This window comes from Acanthisitta chloris, unplaced genomic scaffold, assembly GCF_000695815.1.
Source record: "Acanthisitta chloris isolate BGI_N310 unplaced genomic scaffold, ASM69581v1 scaffold4506, whole genome shotgun sequence".
NCBI classification, from domain to species: domain Eukaryota; kingdom Metazoa; phylum Chordata; class Aves; order Passeriformes; family Acanthisittidae; genus Acanthisitta; species Acanthisitta chloris.
Window position 1 is genome coordinate 97575 of NW_008677568.1, and position 21317 is coordinate 118891.

Here is a 21317-nt window from a genome sequence, read left to right on the forward strand (position 1 = left end):
TCTCCATTCTCATCTGGATCCAGCATAACATCACCCTCTGGAACTAGATTTAACTTCTCACAGCTTGGTGAATAATTATCTGTTTGAATAATCATAGCAATACATTGTATGTCTTGAAAATTGCATGTTACACAAGATAATTTTCTTTCAGCAGCTCCAAGTCTCACATTCAACCTCAGGAAGTGCTTTCATTGAAATGAGTGTGACTAATTAGCATTATTATCTCTTATGCCCAAAGGTGCCACACTTGCAGTAACTTTGAAACTGGGAGGAATCAGATTCCTTCATATGAATTGTGAGCTATTTAGTAGTGCTGTTTAATATCACACATTGGGGTGCTTAAAGGACCTAAAATGTTGCCTACCTGTGTGATAATAATGCTGCAAAATCCAAGCCTATTACTTACTATATGTGCCAGTCTCATCAGTTTGGTGTTTTCTCTTTGTATGTATTTTTCAGGTGGTTTGTTGGAAAATTGGCTTAAAGCTCAATCTGAAACAATATGTAAAAGTCAGGAGAATTTGAAGTCAGAAAAATTGCCATTCCCTCACTTAATGACATTGATAAAGAGGTTTTAAATGAAGGAGACAATAGAAGTTGATTGACAGGATCTATAAAACATTGCAGATCTTAGTTGGCCCTCTGAGCAGTTGAAAAAACCTAATTTGAAGTGATGCTCATCTCTGGCGTGCTGATTAAATATAGCTTAACTATGTAGATCAATCCTAAGAGTATGTACATTTTTAAGTTCCATGACATTTGGAAACTACTATTTTAAACAGGTATTTTCTGTTTCTTTTTGAATTTCAGAAGCCCCTCCATAATAATTATTACTGTTTATAATAAATGCATGGTTGATAATGACTGATTTTAATATTACACGCAAAATTGTTAAACCTGTACTCATGAACTTCTCATGCTGTGTGACTTTGCAGCAGCTTGCAAGGTCATTTATTTCCAGTGCAGTTTTGAGTTGCAGTAATGACATTTTAGAGCCTTTTCTTGAGTGTGCTGGAAAGAAACACAGTCAATAAATGGCTTTAAATAAACTGACACTTAGCAAAATTTCAGCTGAACATACAGTGTAATTACGTCGTCAAGAGCTAACAAACTGTCAGGAAAGTTCATGTAAGTTTTAAAAAAAAAACAAAAAAAGTGCATCATAGACCAGGAAAGTTAACTCTTTATGCAGTGTGTTGGAGATTTTTGATATTAATTGTCTTCTAAAGCTGTCCACAAACAGCAATTAGCACCAAAACAAATGGAGATACAGGAGTCAAGAGGGATCACTGCATTTAGTTTAAGAGCAAATGTTGATATGAAAGTTGTGCACTTGAGAATTATTCTGTCTTCTACAATAGGTTTTATCAGTTGATGTAACAGCACAGCAAGAGGAACCTGCCAGTTGACCAGTGATTTTGTTGTTCTCTTTTGTTCCACAAATTAACTGATTCTTAGTAAATGGCAGGCATAATTTCAGCACAAAATTTATTTTAAAAAAGTGGAACTGGAGTAGTCATTTTGTACTCTAAAACTGTCTGGCAGAGTGTTGGATTTTAAGGCAAAATTAGTAATTTATGATTTTTCGGGCCTTATAGTAGAAAGAAACAATTCTGATATATACAACTATTAGGAGACTAAAGTTCTTTACATTTGTAACTTAGATACATAGAAAAATGTCATTTTCTGAGAACTTGAAGGCTTTAAAGAAGATAAATTCTGTTCTATATAGACGAAACACTTAGTTTCAAATTGAATGAAGGTTAATTAGTTCATGCCTATGAGATGTTAGTGGGTTGACTGAGCTTGTTTGTAGAAGCATAGACATATCACTCAGTGTTTAAAATGGCCTTATTTACTTGAGTTTTCATAATTTGCTAGCTTGATTTGCATGCCTCTTACTTGAATTAATTGAATTTAGAGAAATAAGGAAGCCTGGAGAGGCTGACATAAAAAATTTGTGTCTTAGAGTTGGAAAAAAGAAAAAAAGGTTTTGGGAGTTGAACAAAAATGATGTACCAAATTGGTGTTTGTTCTTCACATTTTAGCAAGCCCAACAACTGCAGCCCAGATGAGCCTGTCAAATCCAACCATGCTGAGGACCCACAGCCTTTCCAACGCCGACGGTCCCTACGACCCTTACAGCGACACACGTTTCAGGAACAGCTCCATGTCCCTGGATGAGAAGAGCAGAACCATGAGCCGCTCTGGTTCTTTCCGTGATGGCTTTGAAGAAGGTCAGTAGAGTATGTGGTGGTGCTTGAAATGATCAAAAGATGGCATTTTTGGATAAAGCAAGTCTAAATTTGACGCTTTTCAGTTCAGCATAGGGGTCATTTCAAAGCACAACTTTCTCTGTGTGAAGCTCCCAGTGTTGAATAAAACTTTAGTCCTAGTCGTGGTTGTTCCAGAATCATGGACAGTCATGCTCTTACTAAATTCTTCCTTAATATAATCTGTGAAGAAATTTAAGTCACTGCATTGATGATTTACTGAAAGAGCTACTACAGCAAAACTTACTCAGATTTTATTGAAGACATCCTCCAAAAAATTGTAATCTTAGTCGTTTAAGTGTGCTCAAGATGGCAGGAAATCCATTTTGGCATGTTGGATGTTAAACTCTGTCTTGTAATTCAGAAAGTCTTGTCCAGGAGAGAGGCTAGTTTGGATGAATATTTAATAACTATCACATGTTTGAGGATGAACCATTTAAAAAAAAAAAAAAAAAAGAAAATTCTAGAAGAGTTAGGTGAAATGTGCTTTTCACAAAGTGCTTTTCATTCATTTAAAATGGTGTCCAAGAAAAAAATGACTGAGTTACGGACTTGAAAGCAGTTGGAAAACATCACTTCTTTTTAGAAGGAAGAAATTTGACCTTGCAGTGGACATGCTGAAGAAATCCCTTTCAGATTTTTGGCCCTAAAAGGATAACAATATTTTACCAGATGGGATGAATTTTTGGATGTAGTCTTTGTATTTTTGTTTTCAGATGAAAGGTCTTCTGTCACTTCCCTGAGTGTACTGAAGTCAGGGGTCACCTGCTTATCAGCTTCTGCTTATTTCTCAGGGAATCACAAGTTCACAGTGGGCAAGTGGTCCTGAATATGGCATAGATGTTGTGCTGTGCATTCAAACCTGTGGGTCTAATTCACCTTCACCTTGAGAGAACAGATTAAAAAATATTATAGGAATTAAATTTGTGGTGAAAGAACTAATTGATTTTATACAATCAGCCAGTGTTAATGAAGCATAAATCCAAGACATAAATAAAACTTACCAACCTACTTCTTTATTATTTCTTAGCACTTAAGGATTACAAGACATTTGTTTCGCATTAAATTCAGCAGGGCCAGGATTTATTCTTGAAAACCTTTTTTCCTTTTGTCTCCAGTGTGAAGTACAGTCATGTTCTCTCACAGCACAGCATATAGGTCAAAATGTTAGTCAGCCCTGCAGCACTTTTGATAGAAAATGTTTCAGGACTGAGTTGATGGCAGTGGGAACAGCCTCCAAACTATCCAGAACTTCAGAGGGAAAAAATGCAGCCTATAACTTGAGTGGTCTCTTGACTCTCTAGTTTCCCCACTTCCCTGGCCAACAGTCTTCCCCACGAGCCAGGCTGCCACTGGCTCCACCCTGATACTTCAGCCTCCTAGAGAAAAAAAATAATTAAATTCATTGTAGTTAGGTTATAAATTTTTATTCCTTTTTGTGCTACTGGCTCCAATACTGGTTGTTCTTTCTGCTCTTTGGGCAGCTGATCACAGTTAGACCCTTTCCTTTCTAACACTAAAAATGACACATGCTTGCATATGCATTTATAGTGCTTTAAAATAATAGCTCCAAACCAATTTGGGTTTGTAGCCTGCGTGCAGATGCATGCTGAGTGCACCAAACAGGAATTGCTTCAAGAGTGTAGCTGCCTTCAGGCTCCTAATTAAATAGCCTTCAAGTAGCCATCTGCAGATACTTTCAGAAGAAATTGTGCAAAGATATTAACTCCTTAGCTGTCCTTGAAATGAGAAGCCTGAAATTATATACACATTCAAGTGCTGCGCTTGAGTCACCATCCCTGGAGGTATTTAAGAGCTGTGTAGATGTGGCACCTGGGGACATGGGTTAGTGGTGGCCTTGGCAGTGCTGAGTCAGTGGTTGGACTGAATGATCCTAGAGGTCTTTTCCAACCTAAATGAATCTATGATTCTATGTGATGGTGATGTTTCACAAGGCAGGAGTTATACGGTTGTTCCTTTTTTTCATTTTGTGTCTTCTTTCCTCTTTGAACATCCCAACATGATCTTAAAAATTCCGGTTGATGATAACTCAAAAATGTGTGTGACCCAATCCATTATAAAGATTTCTGTTCTTCTCTGGCCAGTTGGTATGGCAGGTTTTTGGGGCTGGAAGGCATTGGAATGTGCTGCCCAGGGAGGTGGTGGATTCACCATCCCTGGAGGTTTTCAAGCTGAGACTGGATGTGGCACTTAGTGCCATGGGCTGGTAACAATGGTAGGGTTGGACTTGATGATCTTGGAGGTCTCTTCCAGCCTGGTTGATTCTATGATACTATGAAGAGCTTTTTGTTGCAGGCAAAGTGTGTCAGTGCATTCAGAAGCAGTTAAGCAAGATAATGGTAGAGAAGTCACAGTGACTATGCAAAAAAATGGTCTAACTGCAGTTTCCATCTCCAGAATTTCCATCTCTCTTGATTCCCAGAAGGTGCAAAGATGTACCTGGGGAATCATCACCAGGCATCTGCCTCCTCCTTTCCTTCTTTTCTGTAAACATTGGGTGCAGCTGCAGCTAGAGCTGGAGTACACAGTTAGACAAACCCTGGGCCTGACTCATACTAGTTATTCTTATGTTCTTAGTGCAGTGCAGTCCTTAATATCTAACTATAAAAATCATTCTAATTGAAAATATGATTAACCAGAGAAAGCGAATGAGTGTGAGGGTTTTTTTTTTTACTTTCATGTGGGTTTTTAAAATTGTCTTAAATTCTTCCAGAAGCCAACTTAGACTTTGTTTACTTCTCTTTCCAGCATTGCCTTAGGATATAATGTCAATGGGAAAGCAGAACCCATTTATTATGAATGTAGCATTGCAGTAGGTAATACGAGCAAAACGGCAGCTTTTTGAAAGTTTTTTTTTTCTGGATGATTTAGATGAAAGAAAAGATTATTTTACACTAGTTCATGTGATTTGTATGAAGTTACCTGAAGTTTGAATGAAAGTTTCAGTCAGATGTATTTTGTTTCTAAAAATAAAACCAGAAGGTAATTTTGCATGTTTCAGTAGCAGAAAGAATAGCTTCAGGTAGTTTTTTTAATAGTGTAATCAAAAATGAAATGTTTTATGTAAATCCTAACATTGGGGTGATGGTAACCTTGAGAATCAGTTTATATGTCTCTCTTCTACTGAATCTAGATTTAAATGCAAAAATTGCTTGAAACTAATTCTTTTCCAGAGAAGGTTTTGTAGCCATGTTTTCACTTTTAATTTTTCTGTGAGTGAACAAACTTTGCCTGTTAACCATCTGGTTACACAGTGGAGCTGGGTGTTGTAGTCTTCTCAGGACATGCCCATCTTGGTCTGCTGCTTAAAAAGAAAATAACCCACCCCCTCAATCTTATCTAAATCTGAAGATTAAATATTTAGATTTATTTGTGTAATCTCTTCTGCATTTCAGTTTATTTCTTGGTTTGTTTTTTTTTTATCTTGAGTAAGCCTTTTTGCAGATAAACTGTCCAGAGAAATACTTACTTCTGAAGAAATCTTCATCAAACCTTTTCTTTTAACTTTCTCAGCCACATCCCATTTTCCAAAAAACTCAACAAGTATTATTAAAATTTTAAATCAGCTTTACCAAATCCAAGTTCATGGATTGTGTCACCTGGCCATGCATTCTTCAAACTGTGCATTATTGCAGCAATAATGTAATTAAGTTTATGATGGATGATGAAATTTGTGAAAGTATTTCTTCAGTAGGTTGGTGGTTGACAGTGGATGATCTATGATGATTCCACTCTGTGATTAGTGCATTTATATTAATTGTGTTTATTTTCTTTCCTTTAGTGCATGGTTCTTCACTCTCTTTGGTCTCCAGTACATCATCTATTTATTCAACTGTGAGTATAATGAAATGAGCAGCTTATTTGTTAATCAAAATTATTGAATTAACTGGTCTTATTGTGCTAATTTTGCCATTCAAGGAGGAGAGAAAAAGCACTTGATTGTGTTCTGAATGCTAGTTAGGAAAGAAATGTTTATGTCCATAAAGATTCCTGTGGATATTTAGCAGTTTCTTCATTAAACACAGACTTTAATGGCTTAAAAGCAGCCATTGATTTATTTTTGAGTCAGTGTTTAACACTGCACTAAATAAGTTTTGCTCCAAAGAACCTCAGCAAATTTGAGAAGATTTGAACTTCACAACAAATCACGAAGGATTTTCCATTTAAACACGTACTACAAAAGACCTAGTAATTTAAGACTGTACCTGTGCTGTGGCAGAGAAGTCAGGCTGCAAGACTCAGACTCTGTCTTGCCTGGCTCTTATCTACCTCGCTGGGGTTTCACTGCAGTGACCTAGGGGCATAGGAGGTTCAAACCTGCACAAGACTGTACAAAATTATCTGTCTCCAGTGGTTAATTACCAGTGACTTTATTGCTGTTAATGTCCAAGTAGCCAGATTAAAGGTGGCTCATCCAATCCTGGTAGGCTATGATCACAGTTTTGGTGGTTTCTGAAAGTACATCCCTTTTAAAAAACTAATTTCTTCTGAAAGACATGTTAATTTAACAGCCTCTTCAATTTCAAATTCTTATTCAAGTATGATGGATCTTCACACTTACTATGTACCCACAGCTGAATTTGAACACATGATACAAGAGCATGTGGAAGATTGTGCTTTTCTTGGAAGATCATCTGTAACTTCTGTGAAGTCTGTTAAGCCAGCATTGTGTTATTTAGTGTTATTTTACATATGTATTTCACTGATAAGGAGCCAGATGTGTAACATGGCCCTCAGGCCTCAATAATGAATTGAAAATATCACTTTTCATTGTTGGCCTTGCCTTGAGCAAGGTCCATATAAAGCAAAACAGATAAGGTATCGGAGGGATGGAAAACAGACCTTTTCCTCTGGGCTGTTGTTCATAACAAGAAGAGTACTCAGAACCTCTGTGCTTGCTGCCCAGGCTTGAGTGGCCCCAAACAGTGTGGTTGGCTGGGTGTAATTTTCCTGGTGGCTGCTAGTGGACATGTTTACATAAGGACAGTGGAGTGTGTAACTTCCTGCTCTATACTTCTCTTTAGCTGATAAGTTTGGTTAGAAACAAGCCATGGTAGCCACAATTCTGTCATGCAGACCACAACAGATGGTCAGTCCATCCACTTGGCATCCTCTCATAGCTAGTTGTGTGTCCTCAGTTTTTCAGAACCACAGTGCCTAGGCAGCACCCAAGTGGGAGGAATTCATTTTTTTTACACATCACTTTGGAATGCAAAAATGGGATCTCTTTCCCATGGAGAGCTCAGCATGGGATGAAGGGAATTGCCTAGGATCAGTCATGTTCTGTGGTAGTCCTGGTTCTTCAGAGCCATGTGCAGTCCCTTAGAGCCAGGACTTTACCCTGCCATGATCCAGACCCAGAGGTGCACTGCTTGGCAGGCTGGGAAGTGGAGCCTGAATTCCTTCCTGCAGAAGGAAGAAGTGTACCAGCAGCCTGTTTTCTTTTTCTTGAAGAGTAAATAAATTAGGAGATTGCCTTGGATTGAATATGGATGTGGGAATCCAAAATAAGGAATTCACATTAGTGTTTTTGAAATACAAAATAAAAAAAATGAAAAATTGTATAAATTTGTCAAGCTAGGAGTGCTGTGATATCCTCATGTATTTCTTTCCTTTTATATTACAGCCTGAAGAGAAGTGCCAGTCAGAGGTAAGGGCACATCCTATTTGATAAGCTTAAATGTTCTGTCAAGGTACTCTGCATTGCATGTCTTGGATTTTATTTCTCCTGATTATGATGCCTTAAAGTGCTCTCTTAAAACACACAGATTCGCAAGCTGCGGAGAGAATTGGATGCATCCCAAGAAAAAGTGTCAGCTCTGACAACTCAGTTGACTGCCAATGTGAGTACAACTCCAAGAACTAAGATTAATGTGGAATGCATTTAATGCACAAATTGCCACCAGATTTTTTAAATGACAAAAAGGTTTTGTGTGTGTAACATTCACTTCACATTACTGATGTGTTTAAAAAAATCACTGCATGCATGTGTGGAACCTTCCCAAAAATAACATCCTCTCTCCTACTGAATTGTCTTATGTCTTTCTTTAAATATTGAATTATAATATTAATTTGGCTTTATATATATATATATGTAAGCCATTTTCATATCCTGAGAAAAATTATTAAAGATAGGAGGTTTTTTATAAATAGTGTCTTGCTTTAACATTTGGATGGGATGAGCTATAGATAAAATTGGTAGGAATGAAGTTAATAGAAACTTGGATTGAAGTGCTTTGTATTTTTCTGTTGCATGAAGATGTGGATTAACAGCATGATAGGTAATAGTGATTTAAAGTTAAGCACAAAGCATGGACATACCTGACTTGAAGCCAGTGTAGACAATACTTTGCTTGTTCCCTTGGAGAATTTGATGAATAACTAATGTAAGATACTTGGGAAAAAAAAGCTCTGGAAGCCAGGAGGTGTTGGGGCAACACTATATGACCCTGAGCAGGTTTATTTGTGTGTTCTGTGCTGTAGTCACAGATAGCAGAAATCTGCAACACAGAAGCTTGCAAGAAAAATAAGCAATTCTAGGGTAAATAAGCTGCAGATGAATAGTCAACAGATCAGATCATACTGACATCCTGGTTTATGGGAATGAATAAACACCAGAACATGTGCTGCTGAAGAGGACGTTCTTGTCCATCAGCTCTCTGAATAGGTAGAATACAAAACTTGGGCCAGTAAAGGGCAGATTTCACCTGTGAGCTCTAAGACCTATCATGGAAAAGGTGAAGGGGAAATCTCCTGTGCTGTTTGCTGCAGGCATCACAGTGCTTCCAGCTTGAAAATGCAATGGAAAAACCAAGAACACAGTTAATAGAGAAGTCAGATGTAATGGCTTTTACTGCATGAAACTGCTTAGTCACTGTCCCAAGACAAAAAGAGAACAATTTAAAAGTCTTCCAAAAATTCAGTCTTATATTTGCCTTTCAGATTTACAAAGGGGATGGATACACGAGCTGGTTTTCATCCAGAAATTTCTTTTACATGTGAGAAAGCAGAGCCAGATTCTCTCACCCACATTTTAATCATGTTGTTAAATAACTCGGCTTGTGTCCTTAGACAAAGACCTTGTCAGCTGAGCAGCTCATCTGGTTCTGCCTTGGCTTTATTGGATTCTCCTTCACCCAGTGTTCAGGGTCAGGAGGCTGATACCCAACACGGGCCTGTCTCCAGGATTTCTGAGCTGCACAGGCTCCTCACTGCCTGCCACAGCTGCTGTTCATTTGCCCAAGAATTTGTGCCTTGTTACTACCACTCCCTTTGCAGAGAATAATTTTACATGTTTGGTTGGTGTGGGGTTATTTGGGGTTTTGTTGTAGGTTTCCCCACCGAAAAAAAGTTAGCATTATTTATTATTTTGATAATAGTCCATTTTTGCTTGATTCACTTAGCTAAAATTTTGTAGTGTTTTATTCATGCTATTTAAGCTTCTTAGACTTGGACCTTCCCCTTATTTGTCCATAAATAGGCAACTGTCTAATGCAGAGATGTTGCTACAACTGTCCTAGTAATTAATTTCATCCTCTAGCCACCTCTTTTTCAGAGAACATGCTGTTTTTCTGTGTGAAAAGTGAGGTCCATTTCCCAAAAAATTAAGACTAATAAATACTGTTTGTTAAGACACTGCTTAATGGACATTTCCTTACACAAGATTCCTTTAATAAAATGCTTTTAAATTAGGCAATTTGAATGAATCTCTTTAATTTGTTAATTGTTTTCCTGAATTTCCCTGCACACACTCTGCAGCTTTTGATGCTTCTCAGGCTATCAAGGGCAAGAATTAGAAAACATATTGCTCCAACTAGAAAGTGAAGATACCTTTTTCTCATAGTTGACTGGACAATTTCCAGATAGGAGTAATTAAAAGATGCAGTTTTGAAAGAGCAACTTTTTTTTAAGGCTCAGGTCAAAGCATTAAGGCTTTGTATCCTGTTCTTAATCCATGCAGTCCTGCTTGCCCATTTGTTTTTTGCTTTTGCAAATTATTGCAGAGGATTCCTGAATATCAGTTTTGTTGTTCCCTGTTCATCCTCCCAGACAGAAACTGTGCACTGTGTTTATAAAATAAATATTTAGATTTTCGTACATGCATAGTGTGAGGTTTTAAATTACTTTTTGCCATTTTCTCACAGTCTCAGCTCTGCTTATTTTCATAGGGGCTGATGGGAATGAGAGCTGCACATCCCCATGTTATTGTACTGCTCATGTTTGTTTTCATTGTGAATGTGAGAACAGTTATTTAGGAGAAGTCATCTGTGTGCTGCTGCTGAGTAAGTCTGGAATAGCTCTGTGAAAGGTTTTGCTATTCTGTATATGTTTAGGTGAGGAAATGTCCTTTTCCGCTTGGAAAGATTTCACAGAGTTTTCCTTGTCATTGTGTGTATAGAATTATTTTTGATAGATAAAGAAAATATTGTTTTCCATGGTTAGTATTGGTTATTATGGCTAATGAGACAAATACGTGTTGAACTATGCCTGTGTTGTGTTCAGGTGCATGTGCATATCCATGGATATCTGGAAAACAGTATCATGTCATCATTATACTGCACTGCTAGTTGTAGTAGTGCATGCAAGGGTTGTCATTTTCTAACATTTGGAAATTGGTCTGTTACCATTAGCATTTTAATTTTCCACAATTAAATTGCTCCTGGTAATTTGTCAGCAAGTATTTCCATGACATGTGCTCTACTCATTTGACCTTTTCTAATCAATGTTATTCTCTCCATATCATTTACACAACAAACAATGTGATGCACTAGGTGGACTGATTAAATACCTGCAGAAATATTCTTGGTTTCGGGGAGGAAACAAACTTCTTCTATCTGGTCTAATTTCAGGCTCATCTGGTGGCAGCGTTTGAGCAGAGCCTGGGGAACATGACAATCAGACTGCAGAGCCTGACAATGACAGCAGAACAAAAGGCAAGCTTGGAAAGGATTTGGGAAGTCTTCATTTCTGTTTCCAACGTTGTTGCTCATGCTCCTTCTGTAGTTGTAGGGGGGGAAAAGGTCACGTACACAATTTGCCTTAGTTTTGTCTATTGTGGCAATGGAGTAAAATGTAATAAAATACCTATACATAAATTTCATCCCAATGCATCCATACATGCATATTCAAGAAAAATGCTAAGAAAAACATGTGCAAGGCTGGCAACATTGGAGTTTTGGACAGGAGACTTGAATAGACATTATTTCTGCATTTACTCTTTTTTGTATCATAATACCCAAGCTGTTCTGCACCTTCTGTTGAGGGTGTGATTCCCCAAGCATCCCAAACCTCATTTCCACCTCCTTGTACATATATATTCCATAAATTCACTATTAACTACCAATGCTTAGATTCAAATGCACCTTCTTTGGAGCTTCATTTTCCCATGTGTCACCATATATTTTTTCCCTTATTCAAGGACTCAGAATTGAACGAGTTAAGGAAGACAATTGAACTACTGAAGAAACAAAATGCTGCTGCTCAGGCTGCCATCAATGGGGTCATCAACACACCTGAGCTCAACTGCAAAGGTGAGAGACAAGCACCACACAGCAACTGCAAGACTTGTGAGACTTCACTCTTGGTCATAGCTGATGTAACCATCAGAGTTCCCCAGTAACCAGAGTTCCCCAGTAACTTACACTGGGATAAATTGCTGAAGGAAAAGTTTGAAGGGTCTGACATTTTAATCTCTTCACAAGAAACAGGGATTAGCAGCTCTGCTTTGAAATACTCAATGCATCCATTGGGATAAATGATTGTCAAAGCACTTATTCCCCTAGGTGTTTCTTCAGGATTGCATGATTAATACCAAATATCAAATTTCTTACATAATTTTGACACCATCTCCATTCACGTTCAGGTCCTGGAGCTGCTCAGCCCACCGACCTGCGGATCCGCAGGCAGCACTCGTCAGATAGTGTCTCCAGCATTAACAGTGCCACCAGTCACTCCAGTGTGGGAAGCAACATTGAGAGTGATTCCAAGAAAAAGAAGAGGAAGAACTGGGTGAGTGTGTTTTAACAGGTTGTGTGAGGTTTATATCAAGCTGTCAGACAAGCACAGTGAAGTTGAGCTGCCCAGCTCCTCCTTCCTCCCTCATGCAACAGGTCAGCACAAGAACCATGTGCTGCTTAAATCCTGTGTAAACTCTCTTTGGAAGGCTTAATTGAGTTGTAAGTGATGTATATCCTTGTGTTGACTCTGCATAGGATTGAATTTGAGCTTAACAGGCCAGTCTTAAATTAGAAATAGCTGTCAAAGATCAATTCTGGCTAAAAGTGACATGGTGTCCAACCCCTTAAGGAAAACATGACATCTGTCATCAAAGTGAAACAGATCCACAACAAGAGATCATTCTTGCATTTGTTGTTTTTTTTCTTTTTGGCTCATAGGGCTTTGTTTTAAGTGAACATAGTAGACGCTTTGAGAACTCTGTTTTGAGCATTACTGTGGAGTTCTACAATAAAAAACCCAAAAACAACCTTTGAAAATTTATTGTGATGGACATTTCTTTTGCAAAGTTTTGCAATACTTACCTGTCATTTCCCATTTTTCCTTCTTTGCTTGGCATGTACTATGTACAAGGTACCCTGTACTGGAGGAAAGGTACATTGTCTTAAACTCCATTTTCAATTAGACCATAACTGCCTTAGTGACCTAGTCTGATTGTAGTTTGGACTGAAGTCCCTAGATCCTTTATTGTAGCCAGTAAAGTAATCCACCCCTTTCTTCCCACTGAAATTAAATCCCCCTGGATCTCTTGGGTGTACAGATAAATCTGCATAGATACAAAATGTGGATAGAGTTGGTAAAAGCTTCATTTGTATTTGCATGATATCCTCTTGGGAATGTTGATGAAACTCCTGAAGTGTAAGAAACAGCTTCCTGAGCAGGTTCTTATTTTTATTCCTCTCTTATCACACTGGTTTCCTTTTGGTATCTTGTGATGTTGCCAGCTCCTTCACAGCAGCATTTCCACTTTGCCCCTTAAATAACCAGTTGAATGAAAACAACATCTCCAAATCCTCCTTATGCTGAGTTATATATTAGTTAGAAACAATGTAAATTTCTGTAAATTCTGTAAGTTGCTAGCAACTCTTAGTTTGTGACACAAACCTTTTGTAGTCGTTAAACCTTCACTCAGATAAACACTTCTTAAATTTTTGCTTTAGCTTCTGTTCTTTGTTATTGTAACTTAGTGAACGTAGCCCTACATCAGCCTACATTGCTCAACCATCAGATAACTACTTTTAAAGAAGGTTAAGGAAACATCCCCATATTATAAGAGAAATAAATAAAAAGTTTTCATGAAGTTGAAGAAATAGGACAGTATTTTTATGTTATTAAAAATTACTACATCATTGCTGTGTAATGAAGATTGGAAAAGAAACCAGTAACTTACTGAGAAAAATATGTAAGTTGAATCTGATTCACACATTTTTATTCCACAAAAGCTGAGGAAGTTCTCAGCCAAGATCTTTGTGTTATATATAGTAGCAATGCAGCTGTTCATTCAGAGCTGAAACGCCAGATTTTCAACATTTCTCACTGTAGGAGTCTTTGTCTTGTTTAAAACCAGCTTTCAGCTCATGTTAAGCCAGCAAATAGCTTTAAAAATTGTTCCTAGAGTATCCTGAGTGGGAAGGGACCCATGAGGATCATCAGGTCCAAACCCTTATTCCACAAGGGTTTAACTTTTACAGTTACCTAAAAGTTAAACTATATATCTGAGAGCATTATCCAAATGCTTCTGGAACACTAACCATTGATTTGTAACTTTGGGATAACAGCAGGTTAATTACATGACTATTAATTGGTTTTGTTGTTTGGAAAATAGCAGTCACATTACAAGAGGTTTAGTCGCAGGAAGGTAGAGAAGATGCGTTATTTTAGTCGCAGGAAGGTAGAGAAGATGCAGTTTTTTCACATAGTGAAATACCTGTTCCTGCAAGAGGAAATACATTCTTATTTGGCTGTTAGCCAAAGCAGTCTGTCTGAGCTAAGGAGAAAATGTAATTAAAGTAGTTCAGAGAGTTTGGGTCGTTTTTCACATAGTGAAACCTGTTCCTGCAAGAGGAAATACATTTTTACTTGGCTGTTAGCCAAAGCACTCTATCTGAGCTAAGGAGAAAATGAAATTAAAGTAGTTCAGAGAGTTTGGGTCTGGTGTCTTCCTCAAGTAATGCCAAAAATGGCCACGTATGGTTTGAAACACCTGGTTTTGGAAAATACAGGGTTCCAGATTTAGAGTAACTGTTGGTCTTTGTTGATAATTGGTTGTGTTTGTCTTAGTAATCCAAAACTTCCCTTATCACTGGCTTTATCTGTTAAAACATGTCTTTTTTCCTTCCCCCACTTCCTTTTGCTTGCACTTCTTCCGGCAGGTCAACGAGGTAAGGAAGAGCTACTTTAAACTACGAGATACAAAGCTAACCATCCATTTACATCACTAACCATTTCAGCATCATTAACCTTGGCTGAGCCATGTGCCAGCATAGCTGCAAGTTGTTCCACCACCTCTGTAAAGCTTGTTGCACTGAACAGAATTTGCTGTCAAATAGTTTTTTAAAACCAGGAAGCATTCGTGTCCACTCCTATTGACCTTATTAATCTCATAAAATAGTTAAGGAAAAAAAGCTTTTGGATTTTTATTTTTTTTTTACCTGTCTTAATATATCTGTGAGTATGGCTGTAGCATTTGGAGTATTTGCATGTTAAAGTTTTTAGTCTATGGCTTTTTTTTGCCTGTTTCACCTTTAGTGATGTACCTACTGTTGTGGTCTTGTTTTTTCAGTTACGCAGCTCCTTCAAGCAAGCTTTTGGTAAAAAGAAGTCTCCCAAGTCAGCATCTTCTCATTCAGATATTGAGGAGATGACTGATTCTTCATTGCCTTCCTCACCAAAGCTACCACACCACACCACCACTGTTTCAACACCGTTGCTGAGAGCTTCCCATTCCAATTCTCTGTAAGTGACTTTGTAATTTTTAAAGAGAAAATAGACTGGAAGGCATCTTGCTGCATTGATAGGAGATCATGCTTTGGAGAGATCAGTGTTTTCCGTGCTAGCTTGACAGGAAATCTCTAGGCCACTGTACAGAAACAAGCAGAGGCAAAAGGTGCCCTACACCATCCTGTCCCCTGTAGTTCCTCTGCCTAAGATTCTGCTCATCAGTATGAGCCCTACAAGTGTCCAACAGCTGTTCAGCTCTGTGTGCTGCCAGAACCAGCTGTTCACCAGGAGGCTGCAGCTGAAGACACAGTGGGCCAGACAGAGTTGTCAGGGCTGGTGTGTTGCCACTAATCTGTCCCTCTCCCAAGCACCTCTTACATTATCCCCCAGAGTGGGGCTGTGTTTTCGATGAAATCCTTCATGCTGTCATGCTGGCAGAACAATGAGCAAAGATATCACTTTCAACGACTGCCTATTTTGAATGTTGTGTAGTCAAAGGAGATTATAGGCAGAGAACAAAAATGTTGAATTTATGTGTTCAGGGAATTAAAAATACATAAGCTGACTCCCAACCCAGTTCCTTTGCGTTAGTGTCCAGGAAGCCAAAAATCATTCTGTCATTACTGAAGTGTAATTTAATATTTGATTAGGGAACTTACTGAATATGAAAAGTATTTATAACCAGGGTGACCTTGATGTGCTAAATTAATTGGATCTCTTGCTGTTAATTAAACAAACCAGGACAAATCTGGGATTTGGTTTTTCTCTGTCGTCTAAAGACAGTACATGTTTTACTGATCTGCCACAACAAGGTCCTGATTAGGCTGACAAATTCAGATAAAGATAAGGAAATCAAATAACATGATTTAGTGATACAGATGAACACATCTAACAGCTTGTGCCTGCTGAATGGAGATGATCCACTCCTCTTTTCTTCTGTACCTCCCCAGCTGTCTGTGCCTGGGCCTTTCCTTGGCCACCTTGAAATAAAGTTAATGAGTTGCCTTATCACATTGTTTTGAGTCTAAATTCACATTTTAGAAGGTGCTTTCAAAACTTAGTAAAACAGCTTTTCTGTTAATTCTGTCAGCAGCTTTGTCACTTGAGCAGGATAAATAAATACAGAGAGTTGTAACAGGCAGTATTGTGAGACTTGTAATTACCAGACAGCCTTCTGACCTTGCACAGGTCATGCAAAGCTTCCAGCCTGATTTCAGAACAAAGTAATTCCCCTTCACTTGTTTTCACATGAAGAGGTGAAAACAATAGCAATAGTTTCCAGCTGTATGACAGCAATGAAATGTTAGTAGCAGAAGATAATCCCCCATGATTTTTGTTTTTAAGCTTCTTCAGTCTCTTGAGCCTAACTCAGTGCATTTCTGGTGACTACAGCAAGTTGTGCATTAGAACTCCAAGGCCAGAAAATTGTCAAATGATGATCCCATCTGTCCTCAGTCAAAACACTGTGTGCACACATCTCACCTTGACATGAAAGCCAAAAGGCTAAACATGACAAAAGAGTAAATACGTGAACTGAGGAAAGGATAGAGCACAAGTAAAACTTGTGTATTTTGACTTACTGGCTTTTTGGTGGGGAAAACATCTCTCATTAACCTGATTTAGGGAGAGACATGTTAAGTAAAATCTCCCTCCAAGCATACAGCTGTGTAGCTGATCTTTATATAGATGCAGTTACAAATGTGTTGAAATGTTCTTACTCAGAAACTTTTTTTTTTGTGGGAGGAGGGAAGAAAAACGTCACCAAAATTTTTTGAAGCAGGAGTGCTTTAAAGTGAGCAGGAATTTATCATGCTTGGATAGGTGTAGAGTTCCAAAGCCCTCCAGAACAGTTCAGGGAAACCCAGCTGTGCACACCTGGGGAGCTTTAAATCTGTCTGTGAACTCATCAATCTCGTCAATCTCCAGTCAACTGCTGTTAACTGCCTGCACCCCCTTAATTTATTTAAATGTTGGCTTTAGAAGTTTTCCTTAATGGCAACTATCATGGAAAAAAATGAAGACTATCCAATAGTAGGTGATTTCCAGAATTCTATTTCAGATGCTGCTTAAAGAAAAATAACCCTCAGACATTCTTATTTTATTAATCTCTAATATTTCCATGACCTGTTTACTATCTGATTTATGGTATTACTAATTCAGTGAGCCAAAACTGTTACCTGCTTCCCACAGAATAAAAGGGGTTTATTCTTTTGCTAATAAATCCTGAAGAAAAGTAGCAAATGGTCTCATTCAATGCCTGTTTTTCCAGCATATCTGAATGCACTGACAGTGAAGCTGAAACAGTCATGCAGTTAAGGAATGAGCTGAGAGACAAGGAGATGAAGTTGACTGATATCCGCCTGGAAGCTCTGAGCTCTGCCCACCAGCTCGACCAGCTTCGGGAGGCCATGAACAGAATGCAGGTAAGAAACAGCCACCCCAAATATTGCAGTCTGTGTTGATGTGTAAAAGATTGGCCAACCTGCCAAGGTTGGATCTGAAAGAAGGTAAACTTGAAGTTTTTGAGTGCTTCGTAAAAGTTGTGGTTAGCTTTGTGCCAGTGTTAAACCTTGTACCTCCATTAAAAGTCAGTTCGAACAGCTGAATTTTGCTGCCCTTGATTGCAGCTGTAACTGTTTCAATCCCTAAATGGGGAGAATAATTTGTTGACTGTCAGTAACCTCTGAAAATATTTCCATGCTCTCTGCCTTAAGGTCGTTGCATTGCAGTGTTTAGTGAATTCCCACATTTATGTATTTTAGGATACTTTGAAAAGTTTCACTGTAATAATTAAAATCCTTAATTAAATTAAAACATAGTGAAGCTGCATTTCTGCTACACTATCATTTATTCTGAAGTTACTCATGTTGCTGTCTTTTGAGCATGTTTTCACTGTGCCTTCTAACGTCTGACTTGTCATTTCAAGAGTGAGATTGAAAAATTAAAAGCAGAAAACGACCGGCTGAAATCTGAAAACCATGGCAGCTGCAGCAGGGCTCAGTCTCAGGTTTCCATCTCCTCCTCTCCGAGGCATTCGGTGGGTCTCTCTCAACACAGTTTGAACCTCACAGAGTCAACCAGTCTCGGTGAGTTTAATGAGAAGGGTGGTGGGCAGGTTTTATCCTGCACTTGGAAGATTTGGGTTGGTTAGCCATGGAAAAATGAAAACATTAACAGTCCAAGTGTGGAAATATGTCACGAGCTGGCACAAAGCCTTCGTTTAAATGTCGTCATAGGTCTGCTACACCCTAGGTCGGAGGGGTCCAATTATGACCTCAGTTGTGAAAAGTCATGTTTAAAACCATTTAATGATGCACATTTGCCAGGGGATATATCATAGGAAGGAAAATACAGAGTAACTGACTAATAATTTTCAATGATCTTCACTTTTTAAGAGCAATATTTGGTAGGGAAGTCAGTCAACCTGGTTCTCTTGTGTTTTACCCCGGGGCATGTGAAGCCCAGACGTGTTGTGTTTGACTACAATAAACCAGAATAGTCTTCATTGTTACTAAGATCCAGCTGTGAGGCTGTTGATGTTTCCTGTTCACAGACATGCTGTTAGATGACACTGGAGATGGCTCTGCCCGGAAAGAAGGAGGCAGACATGTCAAAATAGTTGTCAACTTTCAGGATGAAATGAAATGGAAGGAGGTGAGTTGTATAAGTGGCTTTGGAATGTGCCAGGGAATTCATATTCAGTTTGGCTTGGAGGCTTTTATTTGCAAAGGATCTTTAAATATTTTCTCAGGAAAATAGTTCATCAGTGTATTTATAGTGATAGAGAAGGCACTTGGCTACCTGGAGCTTCCTTGGAGCTGCTGAGAGCCACCACCACCAGGTCAGGCTGTCTCACAGGTTCACATGCAATAGCTTTTTGTTTTGAAGTGTCTTAACATCAGGACCACTTAAGTATCCTTTGGATTTGGGACTCCAAACACTGTAGAAAATGTTTACTAGAAAAGGGTTTTCTATAGCATTCAGAATTCACCATATAGAATAATAAAGGTGCATTATTACTTAAAAATAGAAGGCGAGACCAGAAATTTAATTGCATTAAATATACTTGTCTGACACAGCTATTCCTATGCCTTTAGGATTCGAGGCCTCGCACCTTCCTCATAGGCTGCATCGGAGTCAGTGGCAAGACCAAGTGGGATGTTCTGGATGGGGTTGTAAGACGCTTGTTTAAGGTTAGTGAGTACAATTTGCTGTGAGCTCGAACTCTCCTGTTAGATTTTGATGGTACCAAGCTATATTTAACTTGCTGTGATGAGTACTGTTAGAGCATAGAACAACCTCACAGGGATTTCAGTGCTGCCTAACTTTCCATTTCCCTTTTCCACCCTAGGAGTATATCATCCACGTGGATCCTGTGAGCCAGCTGGGACTGAATTCAGACAGTGTTCTGGGCTACAGCATTGGAGAAATCAAACGCACTAATAGTGCAGAGACACCTGAGCTGTTGCCCTGTGGCTATCTCGTTGGAGAAAACAACACTATTTCAGTTACCATCAAAGGTAATTACACCTGACCTGTCTGTTGGAGTTCTCACTAATCACAGCCTGATCAAAGCTTGCTGTGTCAAGAAACTCAGAGGAGTAAAAACTTTTTACTGGTCCTTCTATTTTCATTAGATAAAGACAGCACGTAGAGTGTGCTAAGTCTTATCATTTCAGCCAGTTTTCAACCTGTAACACCAGGAACAATAATACATGCAGCAGCTTTCTCCACAGATCTTATGGTGATGCCTGGAGTTGTCCTGAAGACCTCACATGGCAAGGGATGTAGTGGAGCTGTTTGAGCAACATATCTTCCAAATGAATCAAGCCTGAAAATTTCATTATCTCTTTGTAACAGCTCTAGTTGTTATTTCCTTCATGCAGAGTACAAACAAAAATCTTGATTTGCTTGCTTGATTTGTCTTGCTGAAGACTCTCTCCTTAGGTACCAGTAAGGAGGGATCCCAGATTTCATGGGACACCTCAAAATGTATGGTTTTCAGAATTCCCCATCAATTTCATTATATAATACTTATAAAAGTTTAATACTTATATTTGGTTTCCCAGCTATTTTTATATGAACACTGTACTATAAAACTAGGTTTAAGGGCAAAACCCTCAACTGCTGCATTTTGAACTTACATCAGTTTGCTCAAAGTTACACTAGTGAAATCTCAAGCACAGAGCTGCCAACAAATGGTATTTGAGAGCATTGCCAAACATTCTGCAGATCAGCTTTGAAATCTGAGTGAAAGCTGTTTGATTTTTGAATATTACTGTAAAAAATCAGTTACCTTGAGTAGAAAATCAGTGGGCAGGAAGACAAAATAAACCATGAAATATCTCATTTTCCTGAGGCTTGACATGGACCCAGGCAGGATATTCTGTCTAGCTGTGTGTGAAAAGCTGCAGTCTGAGTTTAGATTTGACTTGCATTGGCTTGACTTGTGCCTTGAAGGTTCATATGAGATAACAGTTTTCAATAAAATAGAAATGTATTTAATCAATTCATGGAAAATCACTTACATATACCTTTGAGATATAAAGCTGCCTATATAAATATTTAATATTCCAAGTAACCACTGAGGTGCAAACATTTCTCTGGGTGATCTGCCAACTTCCCTTCCTGCTGTTTATTTTGAGGCACTGTGTATTTTCCCTGAGCCAATTCTGCCTAAAGTGACTGCTGACATGGTGTAAATGCTTATCAGTAGGAGTTTTCTGTTAGAAGAGATAACTATCAGCATACAGAGAAGGAGTTTAATTACAAGCATTTGGGAAAGCAGGGGGAGTCAATGATAGCTGAGTTGGTTTTTTTTTGTCTAGTGATCCAGAAGTAAACAGGTACATTCTGAATGAATGCATGGTGAAATGCTGTAAAATGGATAGTTTGTGTGTGAGAAGTGTGGCCTGGAATAATTTAGGATGGCAACTTTCAAAGGGCCTTGGGATGCACCTGAGTACTTTGGAACCAGGAGGATCCAGGCTAAGCCCACAGGTCACTTCTGCACTTGTTTCACCAGTTTTGTGTGTACCTCTCTCAGCCACGAGGGATCCCAGAGTGGGG

General features: G+C 38.6%; 1 protein-coding gene across 1 annotated transcript in view; it reads left to right on the forward strand.

The window, feature by feature from the left end:
* The window catches only part of NAV2 (neuron navigator 2), an 84457-nt gene that overhangs the window by 53228 nt on the left and 9912 nt on the right, over positions 1 to 21317 (forward strand). Inside the window, 14 exon segments of the mRNA XM_009076552.1 lie at positions 1 to 67; positions 2049 to 2237; positions 6076 to 6128; positions 7921 to 7944; positions 8063 to 8137; positions 11144 to 11227; positions 11713 to 11824; positions 12157 to 12302; positions 15091 to 15263; positions 17518 to 17671; positions 18175 to 18334; positions 18802 to 18902; positions 19346 to 19441; positions 19600 to 19768. The exon segment at positions 1 to 67 is cut by the window's left edge and continues 19 nt beyond it. Coding sequence (XP_009074800.1) covers positions 1 to 67; positions 2049 to 2237; positions 6076 to 6128; positions 7921 to 7944; positions 8063 to 8137; positions 11144 to 11227; positions 11713 to 11824; positions 12157 to 12302; positions 15091 to 15263; positions 17518 to 17671; positions 18175 to 18334; positions 18802 to 18902; positions 19346 to 19441; positions 19600 to 19768 — 1603 coding nt within the window.